Source organism: Rhizophagus irregularis, chromosome 8, assembly GCF_026210795.1.
Source record: "Rhizophagus irregularis chromosome 8, complete sequence".
NCBI classification, from domain to species: domain Eukaryota; kingdom Fungi; phylum Glomeromycota; class Glomeromycetes; order Glomerales; family Glomeraceae; genus Rhizophagus; species Rhizophagus irregularis.
The window spans coordinates 4,034,493-4,060,541 of record NC_089436.1 but is presented as its reverse complement, the minus strand read 5'-3'; the positions used below and the strand labels follow the sequence as shown (position 1 = coordinate 4,060,541).

Below are 26,049 nucleotides of genomic sequence, written 5' to 3'. Positions count from 1 at the left end.
TATCAATATCAATTCAATATCAATTCAATTCAATATCAATATCAATATCAATATCAATAATATAAAAACGTACCCTATACTTAGCGCATAAGAGCTAACCAAATTAGTAAAATTTTCCTTCCTTTCCAGGATAGCACGATTAGCATAACAACCAATTACAAGGACTATCACTATTAAAATGAAGATCACCTGATATCGTTAACTATATAGTGTGATCTGTATATAGTGTCAATTATAGTAGTAGTTGTATGGCGATTTGTTAAATTTTGAACTTAAAAGCAGCTTTCAAATAAAAAAAATAAATAAATAAAGTTTATATTATTTATAATAAGTATACTAAATTTAAAAGTAGTTACATCAAAAGTTTATTATATAACATGAAAGTCTAAAAAATTCAAAAGTTATTACGTCAAAAGTTTATGTAAAATCTAAAAGCCTAAAAATCCATATGGCAAAGGTTATTTATGGTGTCATATGACAATGTGATGCTACTGAAAAATGACACAGCTAAGTCTACACCACTAAACGTCAAATGACATTTTTCATTTAAAAAAGAAATAGAAAAACAGTTTTTTTAATTTAAAAAACGTCAAATCAGACATTTTTTCATCAAAAGCAACAAAAAAAAAATAATAAACGTCAAACTTGACGTCTTTTTAATTTTTATTGTTCGACGTTTTTTTCATTAAAAGAAATACTGTAAAAAAAACGTTAAACCAGACGTTTTTTCATTAAAAGAAATAAAAAAATTTTTATAATTGAAAAAAAGTCAAACCAGACGTTTTTTCATTAAAAGAAACAAAAAAAATGTTTTTTAATTAAAAAACGTTGAACTCGAAGTTTTTACAAAAAAAAAGTTTTTTTAATTAAAAAACATCAAACCAGACGTTTTTTCATTAAAAAAAAAAAACTTTTTTTTATTGAACAAACGTCAAACCAGACATTTTTTCATTAAAAAAAAATAATAATGTTTTTTTTTTAATTAAAACATCGAACCAAACGTAATCAAACATTTTTAATGAAAAAGAAAAAAGTTTTTTAATTATAAAACATCAAAACAGACGTTTCTTCATTAAAAAAAAATAAATAAATTTTTTTAATTGAAAAAAAAAATGTCAAAACAGATGTTTCTTCATTAAAAAAAATAAAAAAATTTTTTTAATTGAAAAAAACGTCAAAACAGACGTTTCTTCATTAAAAAAAATAATAAAAATTTTTTAATTGAAAAAAATGTCAAAACAGACGTTTCTTCATTAAAAAAAATAAAAAAATTTTTTTAATTGAAAAAAAATGTCAAAACAGATGTTTCTTCATTAAAAAAAATAAAAAAATTAACAGACGTTTTTTTCAATTAAAAAAAATAAAAATTTTTTTTAATTGAGAAACATCGAACCTGACATTTTTTCATTAAAAAGAAATAAAAAAAAAAATTTTTTAATTAAAAAAAAAGTCAAACCTGACATTTTTTCATTAAAAGAAATAAAAACGTTAAACATAACATTTTTTTTTGAAATTTTTTTTCTTAATAATTTGAATATAAAAAGTTTTGGCATTTTTACGTACAAAATTTCAAGAAAAATGCCAAAACACTTTATTTAATACTTTTGGGTCAACTCTATGTGTTATATATGTAGCATCAAAAATTAGACTAATAATTAATCCAATAGAATGGTATGGGACCAACAATTCAAAAATAAATTTGACCAAAATCCAATTTCCAAAAATAGTCTATTACCAAAAACAACTGCTGTAAAAAAACACCTGCCGCAATCAGGTGCTACCTGCCGCAACACCTGCCGCGATCAGGCGCCACCTGCCGCTGTACCTGCCGTACCTGCTGCTGTACCTGCTGTACCTGCTGCCGCACCTGCCGCACCTGCCGCAACACCTGCTGTACCTGCCGTACCTGCCGTAAAATGCGGCACACTTTTGTCAAGTACGGCTTGCCATAGATAACAGATACAAACTTTACTAAATATAGAGCCATCTCCATCCGAAATTAAAGTAGTGTAACCAATTTAATTTATTAGTGAATAATCATACTTTAACTAAAATTGTATGTCACCAAAACATTAAAGGTCATTGTGCCAGCCATGAATATGATTGTCACAACCATAAAATATAAAAAAAAAACTTCTTCTTCTTTGTATTCAAGACCATTTTTACTGCGGAATTTTTAAAGGAAAAAGTTCAATTTTAAGAGTAAGTTTATTAAGTTTTAACTTGTTCGAGATGTCAGGGTCGCAACCTAGGGTCCACGCCACTCGGTCAAGTACAAGACAGCAACAAGATAAAGAAGTTAACAAACCAGGACAACAGCAAACTCTTCAAGACTCGATACATAAACCAGTCTTCAATATCAATCCTATTATTCAGGATTGGCAACCTGCAAGTTCTCGTAAAACTAAAAGAAAAGATAAAGAAAAACAAGTTGAACAAAAACAACAGAAAAAACAACCTCGTTTGTCTTTTAGGCAACATAAATCTACTGAAAAAACTACTGATGATATGGATATTAGTCAAGATACTTTTGCTTCTTCATCTGAAAGCAGTGGCGCAGCAAAATCCAATACAGATAATCAAGTAACACCAGAAAATCTAGATGCACCAATTGATGGTGAAAAAAATGATAAAATGATCGTCGACAATGGAAAAATTGATAATCAAACAGATGATCAATCTTTTAATAAGGATAATCAGAAAAATGGTGATACTAATGACATAATTAGTGATAATCATTCAGAAATTTTTAATAAGGCTAAACCTATTTTAGTTAAAATCAAAAAAGATTCTATTCCAGGAAACAATATTATTCAAAAAAAGTTTAATTTGAGAAAACAACTAGCTGGAATTAATGTTACCCTGGCCGGGGGAGTTATCTTAAATAAGAAAGAACCCGAATTTATCATTTTACCAATCATGAAAAATGATTATGATAAAATTATTAATCTAGAAATTGATATTATTGATGATGAACAGTCACATGAAAATGGTGAAGATGCAGAGTCGAGTACTAATAGTAAGGTTAAGGAAATAATAAAATTTACACCATATCAAAAAACTAAAAAAGTTTTTACTGAAGAAGAAATTAAAGATAGAAATTGTAGAACGATTAAAGTTATAAATATTCCAATTGAAATTCCTAATTATCAAATTAGAGCTGTATTTAACAAATATGGTGAAATAGAAGAAAATGGCTTTTATACCAGAATTAGAAATTTATATATTCAAGCTTTCATTACATATAAAAAAGAAGAAAGTCTACAAAAATTTTACAAAGGCATATGGTCAGAATGGATTGGAAAACATCAAGTACTTATTGTGCCAAAAATTTTGTCAGAAGATGAAATAGAAAAAAGATCAATGTATACAGTTAAATTAACTGGATTACCATGGAATTCAACTGCTTATGATATACATGAAGCTTTAGAAGTTAACAATCCTAAGTATATTTTTATACCACGTAATCCAAATAATAATAAACCATTGAATTATGCAATAGTTTATTATGAAAATGATGAAGATATAGGTATTGCAGCAGAAAGAAATATTATTTTTTGTAATAGAACGCTTCATTGGGGAACTCCAGGTGAAAAATCATGCCATAGATGTGGTTCCTTTGATCATTTAATTAGTAAGTGTGATATTGAACCATCTGCTAAACCACGTGTAATGAATAGAAAGCAAAAGCTTAAGGAGTTTCGTCAAGAAAATAACAAGAAGTTTAAAAAAGGCAGTTATGCAAATGTAACAAAACAAAATTCATTTGAAAAACGTCAGCAAAGTAATAATTCAAATAATTATTCTAAATATAATAATGGAAATATCAATAGATATTGGAATAAAAATATTTCACGTGATAGAAATAATAATGTTAATGAAAAGTCACTTGATCAAGGAATTTTCACGCAAATTAAACAACTTAATGAGAATTTGAATAAATTAGCTAATGATTTCAAAAAAATCCAACAAGAAAACTATCGTATTAAATCTGAATTTTATAAATATAAAGAAAACAAGTCTACAACAAGTTCAGGAAAAAATATTAAAGTCAATCAAGATAGAAGTACAATCGCCTTACAAAATGAGAATAACAAAAGATCAAGAGTTGATAATGAACAACTTGAAGCCTCAGGATCTTCAGATATAGAAAATAGTTTAAACAAACAAAATAACGAAATTAATAGATTCGGTGATGCTTTATCAACTATGAGTAAAAATATCTCAAAAATTATGGAATATTTTACTTCTGACAATAATAATGACGTTAATAATTTTCAAGGGGATAAAATTATTGACAATAATGAATCCCATGAGGATTAAATACCCCTTTAAATATTATTTTTAATGATGAACAATAAAAAAACACATTCTTTTAAGAAAAAACATTATAATAATCCTTCCCCTGTTAATCAAAAATCACGTTCAAATTTAAATAATCAACAAATTTATCATCCGAAAACACGTCAACGACTCAATTTATCAGATATAATTAAAATAGCTTCATTGAATATTAAAGGTATAACTGATGTTAAAAAACAATTCTTAATTGATATATTAGGTGAATATAATATAACTATTTTGGGTCTATCAGAAACTAATATATCAAACAAAATGGCAAAACATTCTTTTAATTTTTATAGAAATAATTATGTTACTTATTTTGCAAATGAGGAAACTAATTATAGGGGAAATGGTGTAGGTCTTATTATTAAGAAAAATTATGCACGGCATATAGTCAATTATAATAGCTTCAAAGGAAGAATTATATATGTTGATTTTATTTTTAGTGGAAATAAAAAAATGAGAATCATTAATTATTATGGAAAATCTGGACGAGTTACTTTAGACAATTTTAATCAAGAAGTTAAAATTTATTTTGATAAAATCAAAGAATTGGTTAGAGAAAGTAAAGCACAAAATGCAGAAATTACTTTGCTATCAGTATAAGATTTTTTGATATGTATATAATATCTATATTGATAACTATGTTACCATGTATTTTATATATATTAGCAGCATACCTGCTATTATAGTTTAAAATATATTAAAATATCATATTAAAATGTATTACAATATTAATACCAATATTAATTTTATAATATTTATTATAAATATATTGACATATATATTATAATGTTTATAAGATATATATTGCCATATATATTATATTGATATTATAATGTTTAAAAAACGTAAACTGACATATATATTATAATGTTTATAAGATATATATTGCCATATATATTATATTGATATTATAATGTTTAAAAAACGTAAACTGACATATATATTATAATGTTTATAAGATATATATTGCCACATATATTATATTGATATTATAATGTTTAAAAAACGTAAACTGACATATATATTATAATGATAAGATATATATTGCCATATATATTATATTGATATTATAATGTTTAAAATACGTATACTGACATATATATTATAATGTTTATAATACATATTTAATAATATTTGTAATATGTATATTGCATTAATATTATAGTATATATTACATTAATATTATAATATTTATAATATCTATATTATATGCATTTTTATATTAATAAAATTCGCTAATATAATACTAATTATATAATTAAATAATAAAATTCATTTAATATATATTCCTTATTATTCTTATCATGTGATCCTCCTAAACAATTACGTGTGCATTTATGTACAAAATGCACTTTAGGTTGCCGATCAACGATTATTAAAGATGAAGATGAGACCATAAAGAATCATTACTTTCTTGTAGATAATAAATTGGTAAACCCGTTATTGAATCAACATTACCACTTCTATAAAACCAATCAACTAGAAGAAAAGGATTGATCCGTCCATAATCATCCTGGTGTAATATGATTGCTCGTATAAGTGCGTATGATTGTTCATTAGAATTGTCTTCTTCTTCTACGTCAATTACTTCACCAACTCGTAATGTTATATTAGAATAATAATTCTCATGTAATACAGTAAAATAAATAAAATCATAATAATTTATATGACGTTGAATAATTATACCATAATTTTGATATATATCTTCATATATTTTCGTTAAATCAAATAATAAATTATTTTCAGAAATTGTAGAAGATAAACCGAGCTTATGAATTTTAGATAGTTTCCATAATCCATAAACACGAATATTTCCAAAATCAGGATGAATAGAAAAAATACCTAAATTGATTAATAAATTATTAAAAATAATACAATTATTAAAAAAATAAACTGTTATTTATATACCAGTATTTTCTTCTTTAGAATTGGAAGTTTTGATATACCAATCATTCAATAATCCGCACAAATGTGGATCTTGACCTATATTACTAAATGAATTATTAACAATATTATCGTACCTTTCATCTAATCCACCATCTAGTAAGTATCGCAAAGTTTGTAATGTATTATCTCGCTTTGAAAGATCCATTGAAATATTTTTTTTATTGGTATGTGGTACATGTTTTTTGTACAATCCATGCATTGCCTCTTTAAATGCAACTGAGACATTAACCATCGTACCAAAATTAACGGCAATCTCAGGTAAATGCCGAAGTACATGCATATTTGGAAGTTTGGAAAATGATAATCCGAATACCTATGAATATTAAAATTACGATTAAAAATTATTAAAGTCAATTTATATACGGTAAAAAAAATATAGATTAAATAAAAAAACAATAATAAATACCTTTAATAGCATATTAGATATTTCTTCAAGTATTTCACTTAAAGCTATATAATCATTATATGATTCGTCTATTATATATGATGATTTAAAAATAGCTTTGCAAGCTTTAGCCATTTTTACCCAACAGTTAATAATAATACCCGGAACTTGCATCTTATTGCTTAAACAGAAATCATTTTTGATTCTAGTAATAAAATCGTCCTTATAATGTTTGTAATTAATTGCACGAATTAAAATAAAAGGCATTATCATTGTAAGGCGTAGTGAATCATTCATCCAATAACTATCACGATGTGTAATTGGATTTTGTAATCGATTCCAAATAGATGGTACTTCAAATGTTTTCCATACTTTAATAAATTCTACATAACCCATATTATTCATTACTTTAAAAGTTTCATCAAAAAGACGGTGTACTAATCCTGCCAAATAATGATAAGGATCTTGGGGCGTTTGTATATGCCGATTGCGAATAAGATGATCAAGAATATTTTTATGATAACATAATCCATGTTGTTTTGCAATAGTCTCTTTAGAAGATTTCGTGGGTGCTTGTTTAATCATTTGAAATTGATAATCTGTTAGATGGCAATATCTACCATTAGCTTGTATATCAAAAAGCAAATTGGTAAGATCATCTTGTGATACTTCACATGAGCAACATCCATAATAAGCATTATGTCTTCGAATTCCAGTCAAATCATTGCCTTGCGGCAGATCTGCTGTACACATACCAAGTCCACCAGATATAAATACCTCCTCACCGTGACAATTGGTCATAATAATTCCATTTTGTAACTTTTTCATATCATGAATAAAAGGTTTAATAAATTCAGTGAAAGTAGCACCAAAAGGTACGAATCCTATTAGAAAGTGGTTTTTAAGACATTGTCGTATAGAAAGTGGCATATTTCCGAATTGGACATAAAGTCCTCCAAGTTTGTGATATGATTTTCTAAATGTACCAAAATCGTCGTAATATAAGTCTACAAAAAATTTCAAATGTTGAATACTAGAAGGAGGAGTTGGTGTTTTATAATAAGTTAGTCGATGTCGTCATATTATCTGTCGTATTTTTGACCTATTATTATGTACATATAAAATTTCATCGATCTGATAATCATAATTTAATGGTTCCGGTAGATCTTTCAACCAAATTTTGACATGATTAATAACATTACTTATATTAACCAAATTACGTCTTTCTGTAAGCCAAACTGTGCTTTTTTAGATTTATTTAAACGTTCATAAGATTTCAGGTTTTTTGGAAGATCTGAGTAGTATACAATTTCTTGAATATACAGAAATTTTTCATCTTTATTTCCTTTTGTCACAATTCCATTAATTTGTCCTAAATGCAAAGTTGATGAACGCTCTTGATAGATAATATAGATAATAAAATCTCCGGCTTGATATAAAACTAAAAATGATAAAATATTATAAGATTTATAAACAAAATATATCATATATTACATATATTATTTAATAATATTATAAGTAAATAATAAAATCTTACCATTGTTAATCAGTAATGATGTTTCGCCAAAAATTGGTGATTCTTTCCATATTTGCCCTTCCCATAATTCTACCACTTCAGATGCTTCAACTCCAGGTCCAAAATACATTTTTGAAAAAAGAAATGGATTTTTAAGAATACGCTGAATATGATCAAAAAGAGAAAAAGTATATCCTTCTTTTTGGGTTAGTGTGGTAGATGGCGTATCCATTGGATTAATCTTTACATCGTGACTATTAAGAGTCATCAATGGTAAACCACGTCACATTTTTTTTAATGTTGTGATACTGAGAGGAAGTTCGCTTATATGAAAATCTGGATGTTTTAGGATCTTTATTAAATCTTGATATGCATGAGTCCCTAGTTATAAATAATTAATTAGTTAATTTGTTAAAAAATATTATACAAAAAGTTTAAATATCGTTACCTATCATATGCTTTGTATACCAAATGAACATCAACATTACAGTTTTATTTGGGAAATAAGGTCCAGCTTCACTAGAATAAGAAGGTGTATCTTGAAATCCATCATATTGATCTTTGAATGTAAAAGATATTTCTTCATCACTACCATCAGAATAATTCTCTTGATTATCACTATCACTATCTACACTAGATTTCCATGAATAATTTCCATCATCATCATTATCAGATTCAGATTCCCAATAATAATTTTCATCATCGTAAGAATAATTTTCTTGATTATCTTCAGCAGCAAGATTATCATTTTCATGTTGTAAAGATTGTGAAGGGGGAGATAGAGAAGGCGGTGATGGAGAAGGTGGTGATGTAGAAGGTGGTAAAGGTAGTGAAGGTGAAGAAGGTAAAGTTAAGTTAGAACTTTCATCAATTTGCTCAAATCTTTGAGATGAGAAAGAGTTGATAAAATTATTTTGAATGTCATCAGTAGTAGTAGTATTAAAATTATGTTTGACGAGTGATTGTTGAATGTTTCTTCGAAGATTAACTTTTTTGCCAAGGTTTGGGCGAATTACTTGTCTCAAGTTTGCTTTTCGTGATGTTTTACGTGAAGTTTTAACCATAATTAAATAAAATTTTTTTAAAGTGGGAAATTTAAAAATCTAAAGTTTTTTTTAAAAAAATTAAAAAAGATAAGATCGTGATTAAACTTCATGATCAAATTTTTAAACTTAATTAAACTTCATAATTGGCAAATCATTATTTTTTCATGTGATATTGTGATACGTTAATCACTGAATAAAATTTTATTATGATTATAGATTAAGAATATAATACAACTATATAAAAAATATAATTTTACAAGAATAAAGACGAAGATAGTTGTTCATATGATTAATTTCTATCTTAGTCTTAGTTACCTGAGTCTTCCTCCACCATCTTTCCTCATCTCTATCATTTCTTTGTCCTCATCCTATCCTCATCGATACCAACTTGCTATTTTCTATTTTTTTTTTAAAAAAAAATTGTTGTTTATCTCTTTTATTTCCTCATCATATAAAATCATATAACTAAACGAATTCTCCCACCATATAAAATCATATAACTAAATGAATTCTCCCACCATGTAAAATCATATAACTAAACGAATTCTTCCATAACATTAATAATCTTCAAATTGTAAAGATTTTACTATAATATTTTGCTCGCTATATCTGTACTATTTTATCAACTAGAATCTAATACGTGATGATATGCAAAGTTTTGCTATTGCAATAATATAATTTTTTTTTTCTGACATAATTAATTTTACAGTAAAAATTGAAAAAATTAAGGCGCATGACATCTAAATCTTTCCACTCCTTGTCATTATCTAATATTATTATCATAATCGGCATCAACTTCATTCTCTTAGCACTATGAAAGGTAATAACTAATAAATAAAGTAAATTATTTTTGAGAATAGAGAGTATAACTAGGATCACAAAATTTAATTATAAGCTTAAAGTAAATATTTACGTCGTTTAAAAAAATTCATTAATTTTGAGAAAATTTTGGTCCTCGTCCTTAATCAGATCAAATTCGTCTTTTTCGTTATCATCATTAATTTCCATGTATTGGGCTAGGATATGATATGACTGGTATCATTAAAATCTTGGTCAGCTATTTCATTCATCTCTTTTGGCATACTGTGCTAAATCAAAACTCTTATGTCAATTACAAAGAAATGTTAGTACACACTAATTAGTAAAGAAAATAAACCAACATCGATAATAAAGCAGCTTACCAGAAGTCCTAAACAAAATGGAAGGCTATAAATACCCAAGAAAAGAGCGCTCCTATAAAATAAAAGTAAAAAAGCATTAGTTTCTATAAAGCGAACATAATCCTCTAAATTTACTAAATTTCACAATTATTCTACTTACTTTCGCTCCAACTCATAGTCTCTAGTTATTATTTGGCTGCTCTTGTTGGTTAGTTCATTATTATAAGTTTACTTCAGAATAAATAGTTTACTCTGGTTACAATGATTATCGACAGAATAGGCTAAAATAAATGTACATATACGTAAATATGATGTTTGAGACTTATGTATTTTATTTATCATGTGACATGCTGATCTAATCAATAATCCATATAAAATCGCCACATTTTTACATCTTTAAAAAAATTTAAAAAATTTTTTCTCGTAAAATCTTTTTATAAACACTTTATAAATACCTACATATGCCGCAAAAAAGAAAAACTTCAGTTAATAAAGCACCTAATACACGAGTTACACCTAATACACGAGCTACACCTAATACATGAGCTACATCTAATACGCGTGATACTTGTCGAAAGAATAACAAAGAAAAAGAACCCTTCGGTAAAATTTTTTAATAAATTAGTTCAAACTTTAATTCTTTAAAGTATTAATTTTACTTTCTATGATTTATAAACAGTACTCACAGTTGAAATAGATGATGACGATGATGATATAAATCAAGAAGATGGTGATATTAACAATTCAAGAAAAGCTTTATCCCCTAAAAACCTCAATATTCCATATGATACTTCTAATGAGACGCCTGGTAATAGTAACGATATATTAAGAATGAATGAACAGAATGCTACAACAATTAATATTCAACAAGATGGATCATGTACTGAATTTTTTGCAAAAGATAATTCTGATGATAATGATTTAGAACGTACCCTTGTCTCATTCTTTTCTAAGAAAAAAGCTAATAGTGACAGTGATTTAGAACGTGTCATTAGATCATTACTTACAAAACAAAAAAATAATGATCAAAGCAATGATGACCTTGATCATTGTTTATCAAATAAAAAGCAAAGCCATCATGAAAAACTCAAATCATTATCGGCAGTTAATTCTCAAATAATTAATATTGATGATGAGCAAGTGCAATTAAACAAATCTAGAAAACGTTATAGTAATGAAGAAGATAATACTCGGTATAGTAGAAGTCAATGTCAACAGCGTTATCATGCTTCACTTGAAACAACGAAATCTGCAGTAGCAGAATCAGCTGATCATCCTTCATCTGTGTCTAATGGTAACGGAGTAAGTTTAAATGTTAATATATTTCTAATTATGTAATTTAATAATAATTTTTGATCTAATTATTTTGAATTTATAGTTTACTAGTGAAGATGTGTTTGACATGTGCGAGGAAATGAAAGTTTTATTTATACGAAGTAGAAATCCTGGTCCAGATATAGTTACGAATATTGCAAAAATTTTATTGCCAAATCAAGGAAAAAATAGCGAGGGTGTAAAATTCTTAAAAGGACGTGGTCTTGAATATTTAGCACAACACCGTTCACGACTTAATAATGATATTAGTATTTATGCAGAGGAATATATAAAAATTAAAGAGTAAGTTCTTTTAAATTGTACTGCCTCGCTATTAATTATTAGTACCTATAATTAAAATTATTTAATTACTTTTTAAACAGGATTTTAAATATTGATGAGGTTCCAAATGAAGATGAAATTGCACCATATATTACAGATGCATTTGTTAAAGATGTCTTTTTTTCACAATTAGCCGTTATTAATGAAGAGGAATTATTTGATGATTCTACCATTATGAATCCATTAAAAATATATTTAAAAAAAGCGTTTAGATTACATTTAACTCTTGAAGTATCACATTTAAATAATCCTAGAATTGATAATCATCACACGTTACAGCAAATTAAAGAACTGGATTATTTGACTAATGATTTGATCATTCCAAACGTAACTCAGAAAAATGCAGCAAATCAAGTGGACTTGTCAACAATTACACAAAGCCGTCGTACTCGTAGATTAAATAGAAGAAGTTTTAATTTACAGTAAATTAATTATACATTTAGCTTAGTGTAATACTTTATGCATGCAATATGCGTATATTTACATATAGTAATATTGTAATTAGTTTAATATGTTTAGCACAATTACTTATATAATGCATTAAAATATTATTTGTTGCAAAAACATTGCTAACATTTATATTAAAATTTATATTAAAATGGTAGTTTATTAAATGAATGTTATAATTAGTTTAATATAGTTATTATAATTACTTGTGTAATATATTAAAATATCATTTACTTCAAAAACCTTATTAATATCCATGTTATTAACTCTATTAAAATTATTATTTTATTTAAGAAAAAAAAATCAATTGTGTAATACTTGATAATTATCCTTTTAAAAGGGTATGTAAAATTGATGTTACATGTCAAGTTTATTAAAACCTTATTAAAATTAATGTAAATATATATGACAATATGCATAATTATGTCAATATGCTATTTATATATATATTATAAGGATGTCAAAAAAACTTGCTCTGATAGCAAAGTATTCTTCTTGGTGATTTTAATCTTCATTATGAAAAATATCTGGATGATAAAAATAATAATCGTAAAATGAAAAAAGAATATAAACTTTTTGAATGGATTGAAGATGAACAAAATTTTTATGATCCTTTCTATATCATGTTCGATAATTTATCACAACATTCCTTAAATACTTTCTATCCTTTTAATACAAATCAAAATCCTTCTAGAATAGATTACATTTGGGTAACAGAAAATTTATTTTCAGAAACACAAGAATGCAAAATTGTTAATACAACAACAATTAATACTGATCATAGAATGTTAGTGTATTCAATATGGTCAGAAGATTTGATTGGAAATATTGCTAATATCAAATGGAAGGAAGGATTTAAAGAAGTTTATAAGTATGATAAAATGGATGGAGAGCAATGGGAATTATTTCAGAATGATCTTAATAAATACATTTCAAATTCAGAAATTTTAAAATTTAATTTTAACGATAAAAATAATATTAATCATATATGGGATAAGATCAAAAAAGGTCTTGTTCAAGCTAGTAAAAATTGTATTCCAATAGAAAAAATCAAATTAACTAAAAGTCAAGTCAACCCAATGAAAATATCTAATGCATATAAAGTAATGAAATTTTTAATAAATTTCAGACGTTCAATTAAAGATTCAAGAAAAAGAAATCATGTGATCAGAAATTGGATTACATATAGAAAAAAATTATTGGAAATTGGAAGAGAAAAAAGTGATTATTGTTGGAATAAAATTCCTAAGGATGATAAAAGTGTCAAGGAAATTTTTGAAGAAATAAAAAATTTATATCAAATTTATTTAATCCTATATAATCACGATCTTTTACAATTCAAAGAAGAAAAAATTAAACTAGCAATTGACCAACGCTGTGAAGATTTATTAGAAAATCAAAAACGTATGATTAATAGTGTAATGGAACGTGAAATTAAATCCATTGTATTAGACAGAGTTCTAATTAAAGAAAATAATGAAGATAAATTAATCACTGATGAAGAAAAAATAAAAGATATTGTAAATGATCATTTTCAAAATATTGCAGGATCAACAAACCAACCTAAGATTTTATCAGAATATTGGGCAAAATTTTATTTTCCTCAAGATGAAATTAATGATAAAATTTATAAAGATTTGATGGTAGAGCCTACAAATGATGAATTGAATGAAGCTTTAAATAAATTATCAAATAATAAAGCTTCTGGACCTACGGGTATTAGTAATGAAATGTTGAAGCACGCATCTCCAGAATTTAAAGAAATTATTAGAAAATTAATTATTTTAATTTTTAATAATCAAGAGATACCATTAGAATGGAAATATGCTAATGTTTATCCTATACCGAAACCAAAGCCATGGGGTTGTCAACTAGTTAATACACGCCCAATAACTTTGTTGGAAACGGCTAGGAAATTAATGGTATCAATAATGAATGCAAGATTATCAACAATTCTTCAGAAAAACAAAATTCTTAAAGGTTTACAATTTGCTGGATTGCCTTTCAGTTCAACTTTTGAACCATTAAGGATTATTAATGAAATAATTCAAGATGCTAATGAGAATGATAAGGAACTGTGGATTTTATCATTAGACATGTCAAAAGCATATGATCGTGTTAATATTTTTATGTTAGAAAAAGCTATGCAACGTCTTAAAATACCAAGTTCTTTTATTAATTTAACAAAAGAGTTATTTTTAGGACGGAAAAATAGTGTATTTACAGCAGGAGGATTAAGTAATCCATATGATGTAATGGTTGGAATCGATCAAGGGGAAATAATCTCACCACTTTTGTGGTGTATATATTATGATCCACTTCTTACTGCCATACAGCAAGAACACTTTGGATATCGTGTAAAAGCAAAAAAGAAAATCAATTTATATGAAAATATAGAGGTAGAAGTAAAACAAAACATTACCAGTATGGCATATATGGATGATACTAATATGTTAGCTGGCAATAAAGAAGAATTAGAAAAAATATTAAAAACGGCTGATGACTTCTATACTCTTAACGATATTCAAATAAATAAAGAAAAATCTGAATTGTTACTTAAGAAAAAGAATTTTAATTTTAATGAAAAAATAGAGTTAGAATTTGGCAATCAGAAAATCAAAATCAAACCTAAAGGAAAAACAGAAAGTCTTAGAATCTTGGGTGTTTGGTTCAATATATATAATGATAACAATTTTATCAAACAACAAGCCTTTGATGAAGTTAAAAATTTAAGTAATAACCTGCTGAAGAACAAATGCATAACAGATAAAATTAGTTCCTATATTTTTAATGCTGTAATATTACCACGTATCAAATATAGGACACAAACGATAATACTATCAGAAAAAGATTGTGAAAAAATCATGGTTCCTTATAGAAAAAATTTTAAAAATAAATTAAAGTTAGCTTCAACTGCACCAAATATAATTATGGAATTGAATTTATTATATAATATTCGTTCAATTTTTGATAATCAATTGCAAGCTAAGGTTAATAATTTTATAATTCAAATTAATGATCAAGGAATTCTAGGAAAAATAATGGAGATTCGTTTAGTAGATATTCAAAATAAACTACTTTTACCTTTCAATCCTTTAATTAATTTTCCTTTTTCTAATAAAGATTTAATCTTTATGGGTCAACATTTGCGAAATAATTTTATTATTAATAATTTATTATTAATGAAAAGTTATAATTTTAGTATAGAATTTAATAAACACAATATTGGGAAAAATAGTACTGTATTAGGAAGGGGTCGTCATATTATGGAAATTGTTGGAACTGAAAGTTTTTTGAAAAATATAAAAATTTTACGTATGAATAATTTATACTTTTTGGACCAATTTTTATCTCCTGATAACAAAACTCTTCTGACATGGTGGAATATAAAAAATAAGATATTTGCTCTTAGTAATAATAGAAATAGTAATGTAGTTAATACGCCAAATATATATAAAAAAATTCAGTCTTTAGTTACAACTAATGGAAAAAATTATAATGTTAAAGAGGAATATATAGATAATAATGTAGTCACAAATTTGGGTGGTTATGAATTTTTACCAATTAATATTCATATTAATAATATTATAACATCTTTTAATATGTTTCATTTTGAAAATATTTATGGAAAAATAATTGAAGAAAAGCCCTTTACATATATTTTTGAACATTTTAAAAGAATATCAGACACAAGTGAAATTAATTTGTTTATTAAAGTATGTAATGGTTGTGAATATAATATTGGTCAAATAGAGGGTAAATGTATAATAGAATCAATGAAAACTGAAATATATGAAGTGAGATATAAAAGACTTATTAAATGGAAGGGATATAAGGCATATCTTCTAAAGGAAGCACAACATAATTATATGGAAAATATTATAAGATATGATCAATTTTTTAAACGAAACCCTTTATATTACTCTTCATATGATAATTATCAATTACGTTTTGATGAAAATAGTTTAGATATTATTGAAAAATATATAGATTTATCATTAGATAAACAGAAATTATTTGATTCAAGAAAAATTTTATATGATTCAAACATTAAAGATTTTGTTTGCTATACAGATGGTTCAATTAAAGATATTACCAAAGAATATGTATCAGCTACTTTTGGAACAACTTTTTATAATTTGTCCTTGCAAAAAATTTTGGAATTAATATCATCTTATAATAATTGGATTTCATCAACATGTGCAGAAATTTTTGCTTTATTAATTACTTTGCTAATAGCACCTTCTAATAGTAATTTAACAGTTTATACAGATAGTGCTAGCGTTATTAGTAATTTTGAAAAATTTAAATTTTATAATTTTACTTTAGTTACTAGACAAATTTTTAAAATTAGTAATAACAACATTCTTTGGAAAATAATTATGGATATTATTAAAGAAAATAATTTATCTGTTAATATATTTAAAGTTAATGCTCATACAGATGATTCTTTAAATAATTATGTCGACAATATTGTTTCTTTGGCACATAATGATCAAAATTTAGGAATTAATTTAAATTATAATAATTTTTATGATCTTCCTTGGATTCCCAAATGGAATGGCATAGTTATAGAAAAATCTTTAAGAAAGTTAATTACATTAACAACCAATACGAAAAATTTGGAAAGGTTTTTAAATTTAAATAGAAATGATAAGTATAGAAAATGTGAAATAGATTGGTCAATTTTTTTTAATAATTTTTTGGGAGAAAAACAAAAATTATACACTGATTTCAAAGAATCAAAAATTAGAAGACGCAAAATTCAGTTGATGATTGAAGAACTTCCTTGCATTGAACAAATTAAAAGAACTTTATTTTCATTATATAAAGAAAGGTTTTGTCCTATGTGTGAAGAGGATGAAGAAGATTTCAATCATATCTGGTTTTGTGAAGAAAGACGAGAGGATATGGATGATTTAATTTCAGGAGTACAAAATTGGCTTCTTTTAGAAATTAATAAAATTTTAGATCCTATTAATCATATTACTCTTGAACATATTAAAAATCTCAATGATATTTGGAAACTTGAAGTATCAGAGGATCACATAACTTTCATAGATTTAATTAAAGGTTTCTTTCCTTGTTCGTTAATTAATTTTTTTAAACAATTATTATCTACGAAATCAAAAGTTGAAATTTTGTCATATAATTTTAGGAATGAAATTTTGGATAAATCTATGATTTTTTGGAAAGTGAGGTGTAATAAACTTAATGAAATTGATAGAGGTTTGGGAATTGATAAAAATGTTAAAAAACAACATTTTGGTAAAGAGCAGTTTATTGACAAAACGCGTAAATCAAAAAATAAGAAATACTTTAATCTACAAAGTCTTCAAAGTCATATTTATTTTGGGGTAATACAATAGATTACTATAATATTGTTGATTACGGTAGTGTTTCGTAGTATTATTTTTATTATCTTTTGATGTTGTAGTAGTAATTAAAGGAGTTGTGGTGAGTTTTTATATAACATTACCGAAGTCCATACGAATAGTAGTAGTTATGCGGATAGTTTAGTGAACCTATTTGGGTGAGCAGGATGGTAGATAGTTCTTTTGAACATAAAATCTTAAGTCCCTAATAATATTATAGTACTAGTTCGATCGTGTTCTTTACTAAATGTTATATAATGTAGATCTTTTCCTTTTTTGTAATTTTTCTTATTTCTAAATAAATTTGACTTCGTTAAAAAAAAAAAAAAAATGATTGTCACAACCATGCCATTTAATACATTATTTTAGCCAGTTGTCTAAGGTAAATGTAATAAAAATATTTTTGTAATGACTTTTAAATTTTTATATTTTTAAGTGATAGAAAATTATATTATTCTTTTATCGCTTTGCTTGAGCCTTTCTTAAACTTGAGACTACTCTAAAGTGCAATCGTGACTATCATTATGTGTACAATACAATAAATTGTACAATTTTGAATTGTTGATACAGACGTATAGTAGTTGTACTAGTAGTGATTCTTGTCTTCACACGTTCCATTATTTGTGTTCATGCTAATAAAGTACAACTTTTTTTAGAAATTACATTTCATACATTAAAGGTATAAATGTCAAAATGTCACCAGTGGTGATATCACCATTGGAGATTTTCACTAGTCAGATTTTTTTAAATTTTATAAGATTAATATTAAATTAAATAATCAACTATACATATTAAACAGTTATTCTATATGTAATTTACAAAAAGAGGAGATTTGTCTAAGGTCAAAAAAGTTGTTTTTCAAACAATCAATTTTTGAGAAAAATACTTAATTTTTTCACTAAAAAAAATTTTTTTTTTTGATGAGCAATATATAAATAGGTCATAAGAAATTAGCAAAAATTTACTATTAGCTCTACGCATTTTTTTCAGGGCCGGAATTATAATAATGTCAGTCAGCTACTAAAATAAGTAATAAAATTCTGACCAACATTATCGAAATTTATCTAAAAAAGGAAAGATTTTCATAGTTATTCTGGCCTATTCTACGCGTTTATTTCTTGTTACCAATTTCAGTATTGCTCAGGGTCCTGTTCATATTCAGGAAAAGGTTTAGAAGCTGATCAGGTTTTCATAGTCAAGAAAGGGGTTTCAGGGCTACTAAAGTCTTTAGTTAATAGTTTTGTTTTATATTGTAAATTCAAAGTATAATAAGGTTTAATGTAAAAAATAGCTTGATATCCAATTTTTAAGTATAAAAATTATAAATGAAATTCGTATAAGTGATGTAAAATCAATTTTAAACACTATGTAGTTTTATAAAAGAAAATAAATAATTTTAAATATACACATATAATTTAAATGAATTAAGAAATTATTTAAACATTTATAAATTATAAATATCATGTAATAAAAATCGTTGCATTTTGCATTTTTTTTAATTTAATAAATTGTAAATTAAGTGTGACTATAAGAAATAAATGTCATTTGTTGCATATGTGATTTATCACATATATCATGTGAAATTACATGTGAGATTGTGAGATACACAAAAAAATTGATCATCCTTCTCAAACTTTCCTATGCTTTTTTTATTTACCTTTATTTATCACTCAACCTTTTTCTTTATCATTTAACCGTTTTTCTTTAGCTATCAAACTTTCATTTGTTCTATCCCTTTATCTTTAAGTGTTCAAACATTATTAAATTTCGCAATATTTATTATGAATGAAGGTAATCCTGAAGTCTTTTCAGAATTGGCGGCTGACTCAGGTTTAATTTTGTTCCAACATGAATTATTAACATTAGAAGTATTGCTATTCCTTTAGGAAAGTAACGTTTGCTAGAATCTAAAAAAAAAAATGAAAAAATATATACTAAATATTATTCTCACCATTATACCTGTCAGTTTTCAATAAATCAAAATTTCACCTATTAATATTATTGTTTCAAATATTCCAAAAAAATACTCTCTAGAAAAGTACTGCCCACTAGAATCTAAAAAAAAAGAAAAAAAAGAAATCAAAATTCCTATCATTCTACCAGTCAATATAGAGGTTGGAACCGACCAAAAAAACCTTAACCGATTAATAATCGATTAATATTAAAAAATATTGAAATTTTTTTTTCTTTGACCGCAGATTGCACCAAATTGTTCTTGATCATACATTTAGTTATAGGAAAGTCTTATTTATTATTATTATCATTAAAAAATTAATACAAATTCGTCCAAGTTCGGAGAACATGTGACCAAAAATTCATAGCTCTGGGCCGCATTAGATAATTTGACCAGAATTATGGTTTGATAATTTTAATCGATTAACCGATTTTTGAGATATCTTATTCGATTAACCGTCTTAATCGATTTCAAACTCTGAGTCAATATTCCAAAGAATCAAAATTTTACCTAAAAAGAGTAAAGTCCTATGAATATCGTCTCAATGTACAAATATTTCCCATATAAAAATACCACTCACTAGGATCTAAAAAATTCCATACCACCATATTTCAAGATATTAATATAGTTTAAAATGCACAAAGTACCCATTATAGAAAGAGATCAATATATTGCTCACGAGGATTAAGATATTAAAAAATGGTGTTAATTATTACACCTATTTCAAGTTGCCAGTTGCCATATTCTAAAGAATCAAAGCTGTATTCAAAGAGTGAGGTAATGTAATTATTATTATTATGAATAATTAATATATATACCAACTGCCTGTTCAAAGCCAATTAAATTTCAAATAAAAATTGTGAAAAAGGTTTAGCTGGGAATAAAAGAAAATAATCATTTCTACAATTATACAAGAAAAATTTTCTATCCACAAGATTAATATATTTATTTAAAACCCATTACACAAGGATTCATTTTATATGGGAAGTCTGGTCGTACAGATCAAAAACAAGATCGTGTTTATCGTGTTTGATAAAGATTTAGAAGTGCTTTATGTAAATTTTTTTTATAGGATTGAAAGTGAAGCTGGAACTAATGATACTAATAATATATCAAAAACTCAGGTACATAAATTTTTATTGAAGTTTATTTTGACAATTATTATAATAATTTATCTAATTTATTTTTAGGATTAACTGAAGAAATTTTGGCATTAATTGAAGAAATGAGGTTAAAACATGAAGCAGAAATTAATCTATCAAAACAACTTAATATAGAACCTGAATTTGCAAAAGCAAGATAATTTACTTTATTTAAACCATTTTAATTGCGTATAAGATTTATTTGTTTAATATTTAAAAAGAATATTATAAAATATCAAAGAGAAAAAAGAAGAATCTTTCTATATAATGCATTCCAGAAAAAGAATAAAGCTGTTGATATTAAAAAGTGATTTCTGTTGTAATTTTATATTTATTAATATCTAATCATATTTGCTATTTTGTGATTTATCTATTCAGAAAATTTGTGCTGATATGGATTTAAATGAAGAAGATTATTAATAAGAAAGAGCTGAATAAAATTTTAAATAATCAAAAACTGGGTTCAATTAAATACATAGAAGATGCATGAAGTAAATTGTCAAATAATACTTTTTAAATCAATACTAACTGAATTATATTAAATATTACTAGAAAAATTGTAAGTATATGTATATTTGTTTATAATTAATTATTTATTTAATAGGTTAATTCATTACCAATTGAATGTGGTCAAGAATTTATATTAACAGTTTAAAATTACGATGAGATTAAATTCTAAACTAATATGGGAGAAGAATTTTATTGTATAATCAAAATTTGAAGAATTTATTGCTCCGTTTAGGACTTTATTAATAATAAATATAATATAAGAAATAATAAGATTAGTTATTATATTGTTTTTTAAAGGATTATAATTAAATTAATTATTAATTACAGACAGAACGTATAGGAATTTTTGATAAAATAGAATAATCATTTATTAAATGGCAATAAATAAAATGAATATTTATAAAGTAAATCTCAAGATAATATTAGAAAAGAATATCAATGGAATTGATAAATATATAAACCTGAATCTTGATGATATTAATCTAAAAATAAAGAGAAAGGTTATCCTATGATCACTCAGATAAATGAGTTATTGAATTACTAGGCTGATATCAGAACGCTCATCCACGCTTACTCAGGCACATATACCAGATTTCATCTAGACTCATAAAGAATCCCGACAAATAAGCATAAGCAAATTTGGAAAACCTTAGACATATACATACGTGAGCAGACCCATGAACTAAATCGTAAAAAAGCCTTCATTGCAATTAAAGCCCAAACCTTTTAAATTTAAACACAACAACTCACCAAATATGATAAATTAAATTCAATTTCTTGTATAAGGAGAATAATAATCTAAAATAAAGAGAAAGGTTATCCTATGATCACTCAGATAAATGAGTTATTGAATTACTAGGCTGATATCAGAACGCTCATCCACGCTTACTCAGGCACATATACCAGATTTCATCTAGACTCACAAAGAATCCCGACAAATAAGCATAAGCAAATTTGGAAAACCTTAGACATATACATACGTGAGCAGACCCATGAACTAAATCGTAAAAAAGCCTTCATTGCAATTAAAGCCCAAACCTTTTAAATTTAAACACAACAACTCACCAAATATGATAAATTAAATTCAATTTCTTGTATAAGGAGAATAATAATCTAAAATAAAGAGAAAGGTTATCCTATGATCACTCAGATAAATGAGTTATTGAATTACTAGGCTGATATCAGAACGCTCATCCACGCTTACTCAGGCACATATACCAGATTTCATCTAGACTCACAAAGAATCCCGACAAATAAGCATAAGCAAATTTGGAAAACCTTAGACATATACATACGTGAGCAGACCCATGAACTAAATCGTAAAAAAGCCTTCATTGCAATTAAAGCCCAAACGTTTTAATTTAAACACAATAACTCACCAAATGTACCAAATGTGATAAATAAATTCCTGTTGATTTTGTTAAGATTTTTCAGTTAGTGTAAGTAAGTAAGTAAAACCATTATCCGTAAGTAAGTAAATCTTGGTCTTGATGATAATTATTTGGTTTGTGTTATCCTATAAATGATTTGGAACTATAAATGATTTGGAAACGCACAGTTAAGTAAGGTCTTTTTATATATTTTTTTGTTGTACAAATTTTATGTGATGTTGAGTACAAAATGTACAAAAGTTAAATTGTAATGACTCATAAAGTCATGAGTCATGACTTGCGTAATTTTGTACAATAATTTTTACCTTATTTATACTAGTTACATAGACTGATACAAGTTTACTCATAATAAATAAAATTATTAACACATCATTTCTACTTAAATATTGCATAATTCCAGCTAATTTTGATTTTACATTGTTCATAATAAGTCAGCATAAGAAAATCTCTCATAATTATTATTAGTTTTGACTAATTTATTTATTTTATGATCAACATATTAACAATTGTTGCATATATTATATACCAATTTTTATGCTGTTTTGCACATTCCTCATAATAAAAATGTTGCATAACTTTGACATGTGTGTATTCATTTTGTAAGTAAATATTAGTCATGATTCATGAAATCTTTATAATATATCCTTTTTTAGAAGTTTATGTGATCCATATCATTTTATATCATGTTAGGTTGATTTATTATTACTATCTCGATTAAGATTTTCGATTTAGTGATAGAATGTGTAGCATTTCTCGATCACGTGATGTTATATTCGATAATTCTGGCCGAAACTAAAAATTCGGCCGAAATTATCACTAATAATATATTTTCGATAAAAAGTTTACAGCTAATTTTTCACTCTTTTTACATTTCCCATCTTTTTGTATTTTTGGGTTCTTAACTTTTTTTTAGTCAGAATTAGACTGAACATTTAAAAAACAGCATGCGGACAGTTTCATCATTTGGTGAGGCTTTGCATTAAGAATACATTTATTAATACATGTAATTTATAATAATATAATTATTATTCGTTTATGTTACAGAATATTTATAGAGTAGTATTACTTAAATTGCAAGCGATTTTATCTTTATTATAAAATAAAAATAAAGCAAAAATTAATTTTGCTTATACAAAAAATGTTTCATAAAGATTTTGTATTTTGACTTAAATTCGATTTTTCGGCCAGCTGTATTTCAGGACTTTCAGATTCAGTAGGGATATTGATACAAAGGTTGAGATTGCAAAGGAGGATATTGATAAAGTTGCGGTTTCAAAGGAGGATATTGATAAGGTTTTGAATGCAAAGGAGGTTGTGGTTTCAAAGTGGGATATTGATAAAGTTTTGATTTTAAAGGAGGTTACGATTTCAAAGGAGGATATTGATTAGTAGGTTGTGATTTTGAAGAAGGATATTGATAAGGTCTTGATTGACTTGATTGCAAAGGAGGATATTGATTAGGTTGTGGTTGTGAAGAAAGATATTGATAAGGTTTTGATTGGCTTGATTGAAAAGGAGGATATTGATTAGGTTGTGGTTGTGAAGAAGGATATTGATAAAGTTGCGGTTTCAAAAGAGAATTTTGAAATTGTAGCGAATATGATACCAACTTTTTACGATAAGCATCTATTTTTTCTACTAATTCTTTTATTTTTTCAGCAATATTGTTGCCATTTTCTTTCCATTTTTTTAATAATTCTTTATCTTTTAAGATGTTTTCTTTAGTAGCTGGTGCTACGTATGATGTAGTTTCCGAACATTGTGAAACTGGTTGTAACACAGTATCTGATTTAGTTGATGTATTCTCCCATAATGAACGGTGTGTAAAGCCTGACATTGTCGTATAAAGTTGTATATTTATACTATTTAGTTCTATAAAATATGGTCTAGTAGTATCCTCGATTACTATATTACTTGACTCTTTCTTTATTGTTAATTCCTCATTTTCTTCATCATTTTGCTCATAATTTACTTGGTTTACTTTAGATAATACTTCAACAAAATTGGAAAGAGCTTCATCCACTTCTACAGGAAAATTCTTGGAAATATGGCTAAGTAAATATAAATCCTCATAAATATCAACTAATTCTATCCAACTTTCTCTAAAGCTCCTCCTGTCTCTATAAAACTTTTCGTCTCCAATTCTACTTTTGACTTTTGTGCATCCATTTCTTTAATAGAAAAGCAATTTTGAACCAATTAATTCGAAAAAACCGCTTGTAGCAGACCCAGCTAATGACAAAAAACCTCCTTCTTGAGAATAACCAGATAATGATAAGCCACCACTTATAGTAGAACTAGTAAGCGATAATGTACTACCCACAATTGTAATATTCTTACTAATTTGCTTAATACGATTGATTTTCTCCATTTCTTTCTCTTTTTTAATAATTTAATTTTTGATATCAGTTTGTTGTTCAGATAAATTGCATAAATTTTCATTCAGTTGTTCGATTTTACTATGAATTTTTTTTAATCTTCTTTCATAACTAATTAATTCTCTGTCTTCATTTTGCATGTTAATTATTATATATCGATTGTTTTTTTCTAATTTACAGTTTAGTTTTATTTTAATCTTACTCACTTTTATAACTTCCGGTAATAAAATTTTTCCAAAGTATTTGTTAAATATAAAATATCCATATGAAATATTGTATATATAACATATGATTCGATTATATTATTTCTTTTTTCCTTTCTTTCATTATTTTTTTTTTGTTTATTTTGTTTCTATCTTGGTGAATAAAAAAGTGAGTATATAACTTTCCTAATACGGTAGTGTCATTTATATTAGATAATCATTTTTCTAAGTCTTAAAGCTATCAAATAAACTTTAAAGGTTATTTTGTGTTACGTTAACTACTTAACTTAGCAAATAATTGCTTTTAGAAAGTTTGGTGAAATTATTTTTTGAAAATTGATCACAGAATTCTTTTCAGAAATTTTATAAAGTTAAAATTATATAGCTATATTCTATATGTTTGTACATCACAACATTTTTTTTGGAAATTAAAATAGGGAATTTGCATTTGTTACGTTTGATGACATAGTGGGTTGGGTTAAAATTAGTTATTGCGATGCGTCACACCCTTCTATAATAGTTCAATATTCGCTTATTCTGAGAATATTCATAAAAAATTTAACATATAACAAGACCTGCATTTTAAATA

General features: G+C 25.6%; 6 protein-coding genes across 6 annotated transcripts; 3 read left to right on the top strand and 3 right to left on the bottom strand.

The window, feature by feature from the left end:
* Positions 1 to 1,668: 1,668 nt before the first annotated feature.
* On the top strand, positions 1,669 to 1,956 carry OCT59_028780 (uncharacterized protein; the record flags this gene model as incomplete). The annotated part of the gene is made up of 1 exon (XM_025332836.2): positions 1,669 to 1,956. One exon carries the CDS (start codon positions 1,669 to 1,671, stop codon positions 1,954 to 1,956), a length of 288 nt encoding a protein of 95 aa, XP_025166541.2.
* A 276-nt stretch (positions 1,957 to 2,232) lies between these two features.
* On the top strand, positions 2,233 to 4,323 carry OCT59_028779 (uncharacterized protein; the record flags this gene model as incomplete). Its single annotated transcript, XM_066147549.1, has 1 exon — positions 2,233 to 4,323. One exon carries the CDS (start codon positions 2,233 to 2,235, stop codon positions 4,321 to 4,323), a length of 2,091 nt encoding a protein of 696 aa, XP_065994248.1.
* Positions 4,324 to 5,725: 1,402 nt separating this feature from the next.
* On the bottom strand, positions 5,726 to 8,328 carry OCT59_028778 (uncharacterized protein; the record flags this gene model as incomplete). The annotated part of the gene is made up of 5 exons (XM_066147548.1): positions 5,726 to 6,192; positions 6,259 to 6,610; positions 6,704 to 7,501; positions 7,903 to 8,123; positions 8,220 to 8,328. 5 exons carry the CDS (start codon positions 8,326 to 8,328, stop codon positions 5,726 to 5,728), a joined length of 1,947 nt encoding a protein of 648 aa, XP_065994247.1.
* A 153-nt stretch (positions 8,329 to 8,481) lies between these two features.
* On the bottom strand, positions 8,482 to 9,262 carry OCT59_028777 (uncharacterized protein; the record flags this gene model as incomplete). The annotated part of the gene is made up of 2 exons (XM_025311969.2): positions 8,482 to 8,579; positions 8,647 to 9,262. 2 exons carry the CDS (start codon positions 9,260 to 9,262, stop codon positions 8,482 to 8,484), a joined length of 714 nt encoding a protein of 237 aa, XP_025166538.2.
* A 1,603-nt stretch (positions 9,263 to 10,865) lies between these two features.
* OCT59_028776 (uncharacterized protein) lies at positions 10,866 to 12,486 on the top strand (the record flags this gene model as incomplete). Its single annotated transcript, XM_066147547.1, has 5 exons — positions 10,866 to 10,913; positions 10,983 to 11,007; positions 11,084 to 11,706; positions 11,783 to 12,021; positions 12,102 to 12,486. 5 exons carry the CDS (start codon positions 10,866 to 10,868, stop codon positions 12,484 to 12,486), a joined length of 1,320 nt encoding a protein of 439 aa, XP_065994246.1.
* An 11,753-nt stretch (positions 12,487 to 24,239) lies between these two features.
* OCT59_028775 (uncharacterized protein) lies at positions 24,240 to 25,250 on the bottom strand (the record flags this gene model as incomplete). The annotated part of the gene is made up of 2 exons (XM_025329083.1): positions 24,240 to 25,050; positions 25,108 to 25,250. The coding sequence occupies 2 exons, from the start codon at positions 25,248 to 25,250 to the stop codon at positions 24,240 to 24,242; spliced, it is 954 nt and encodes a 317-aa protein (XP_025164143.1).
* Between the last annotated feature and the right edge of the window lie 799 nt (positions 25,251 to 26,049).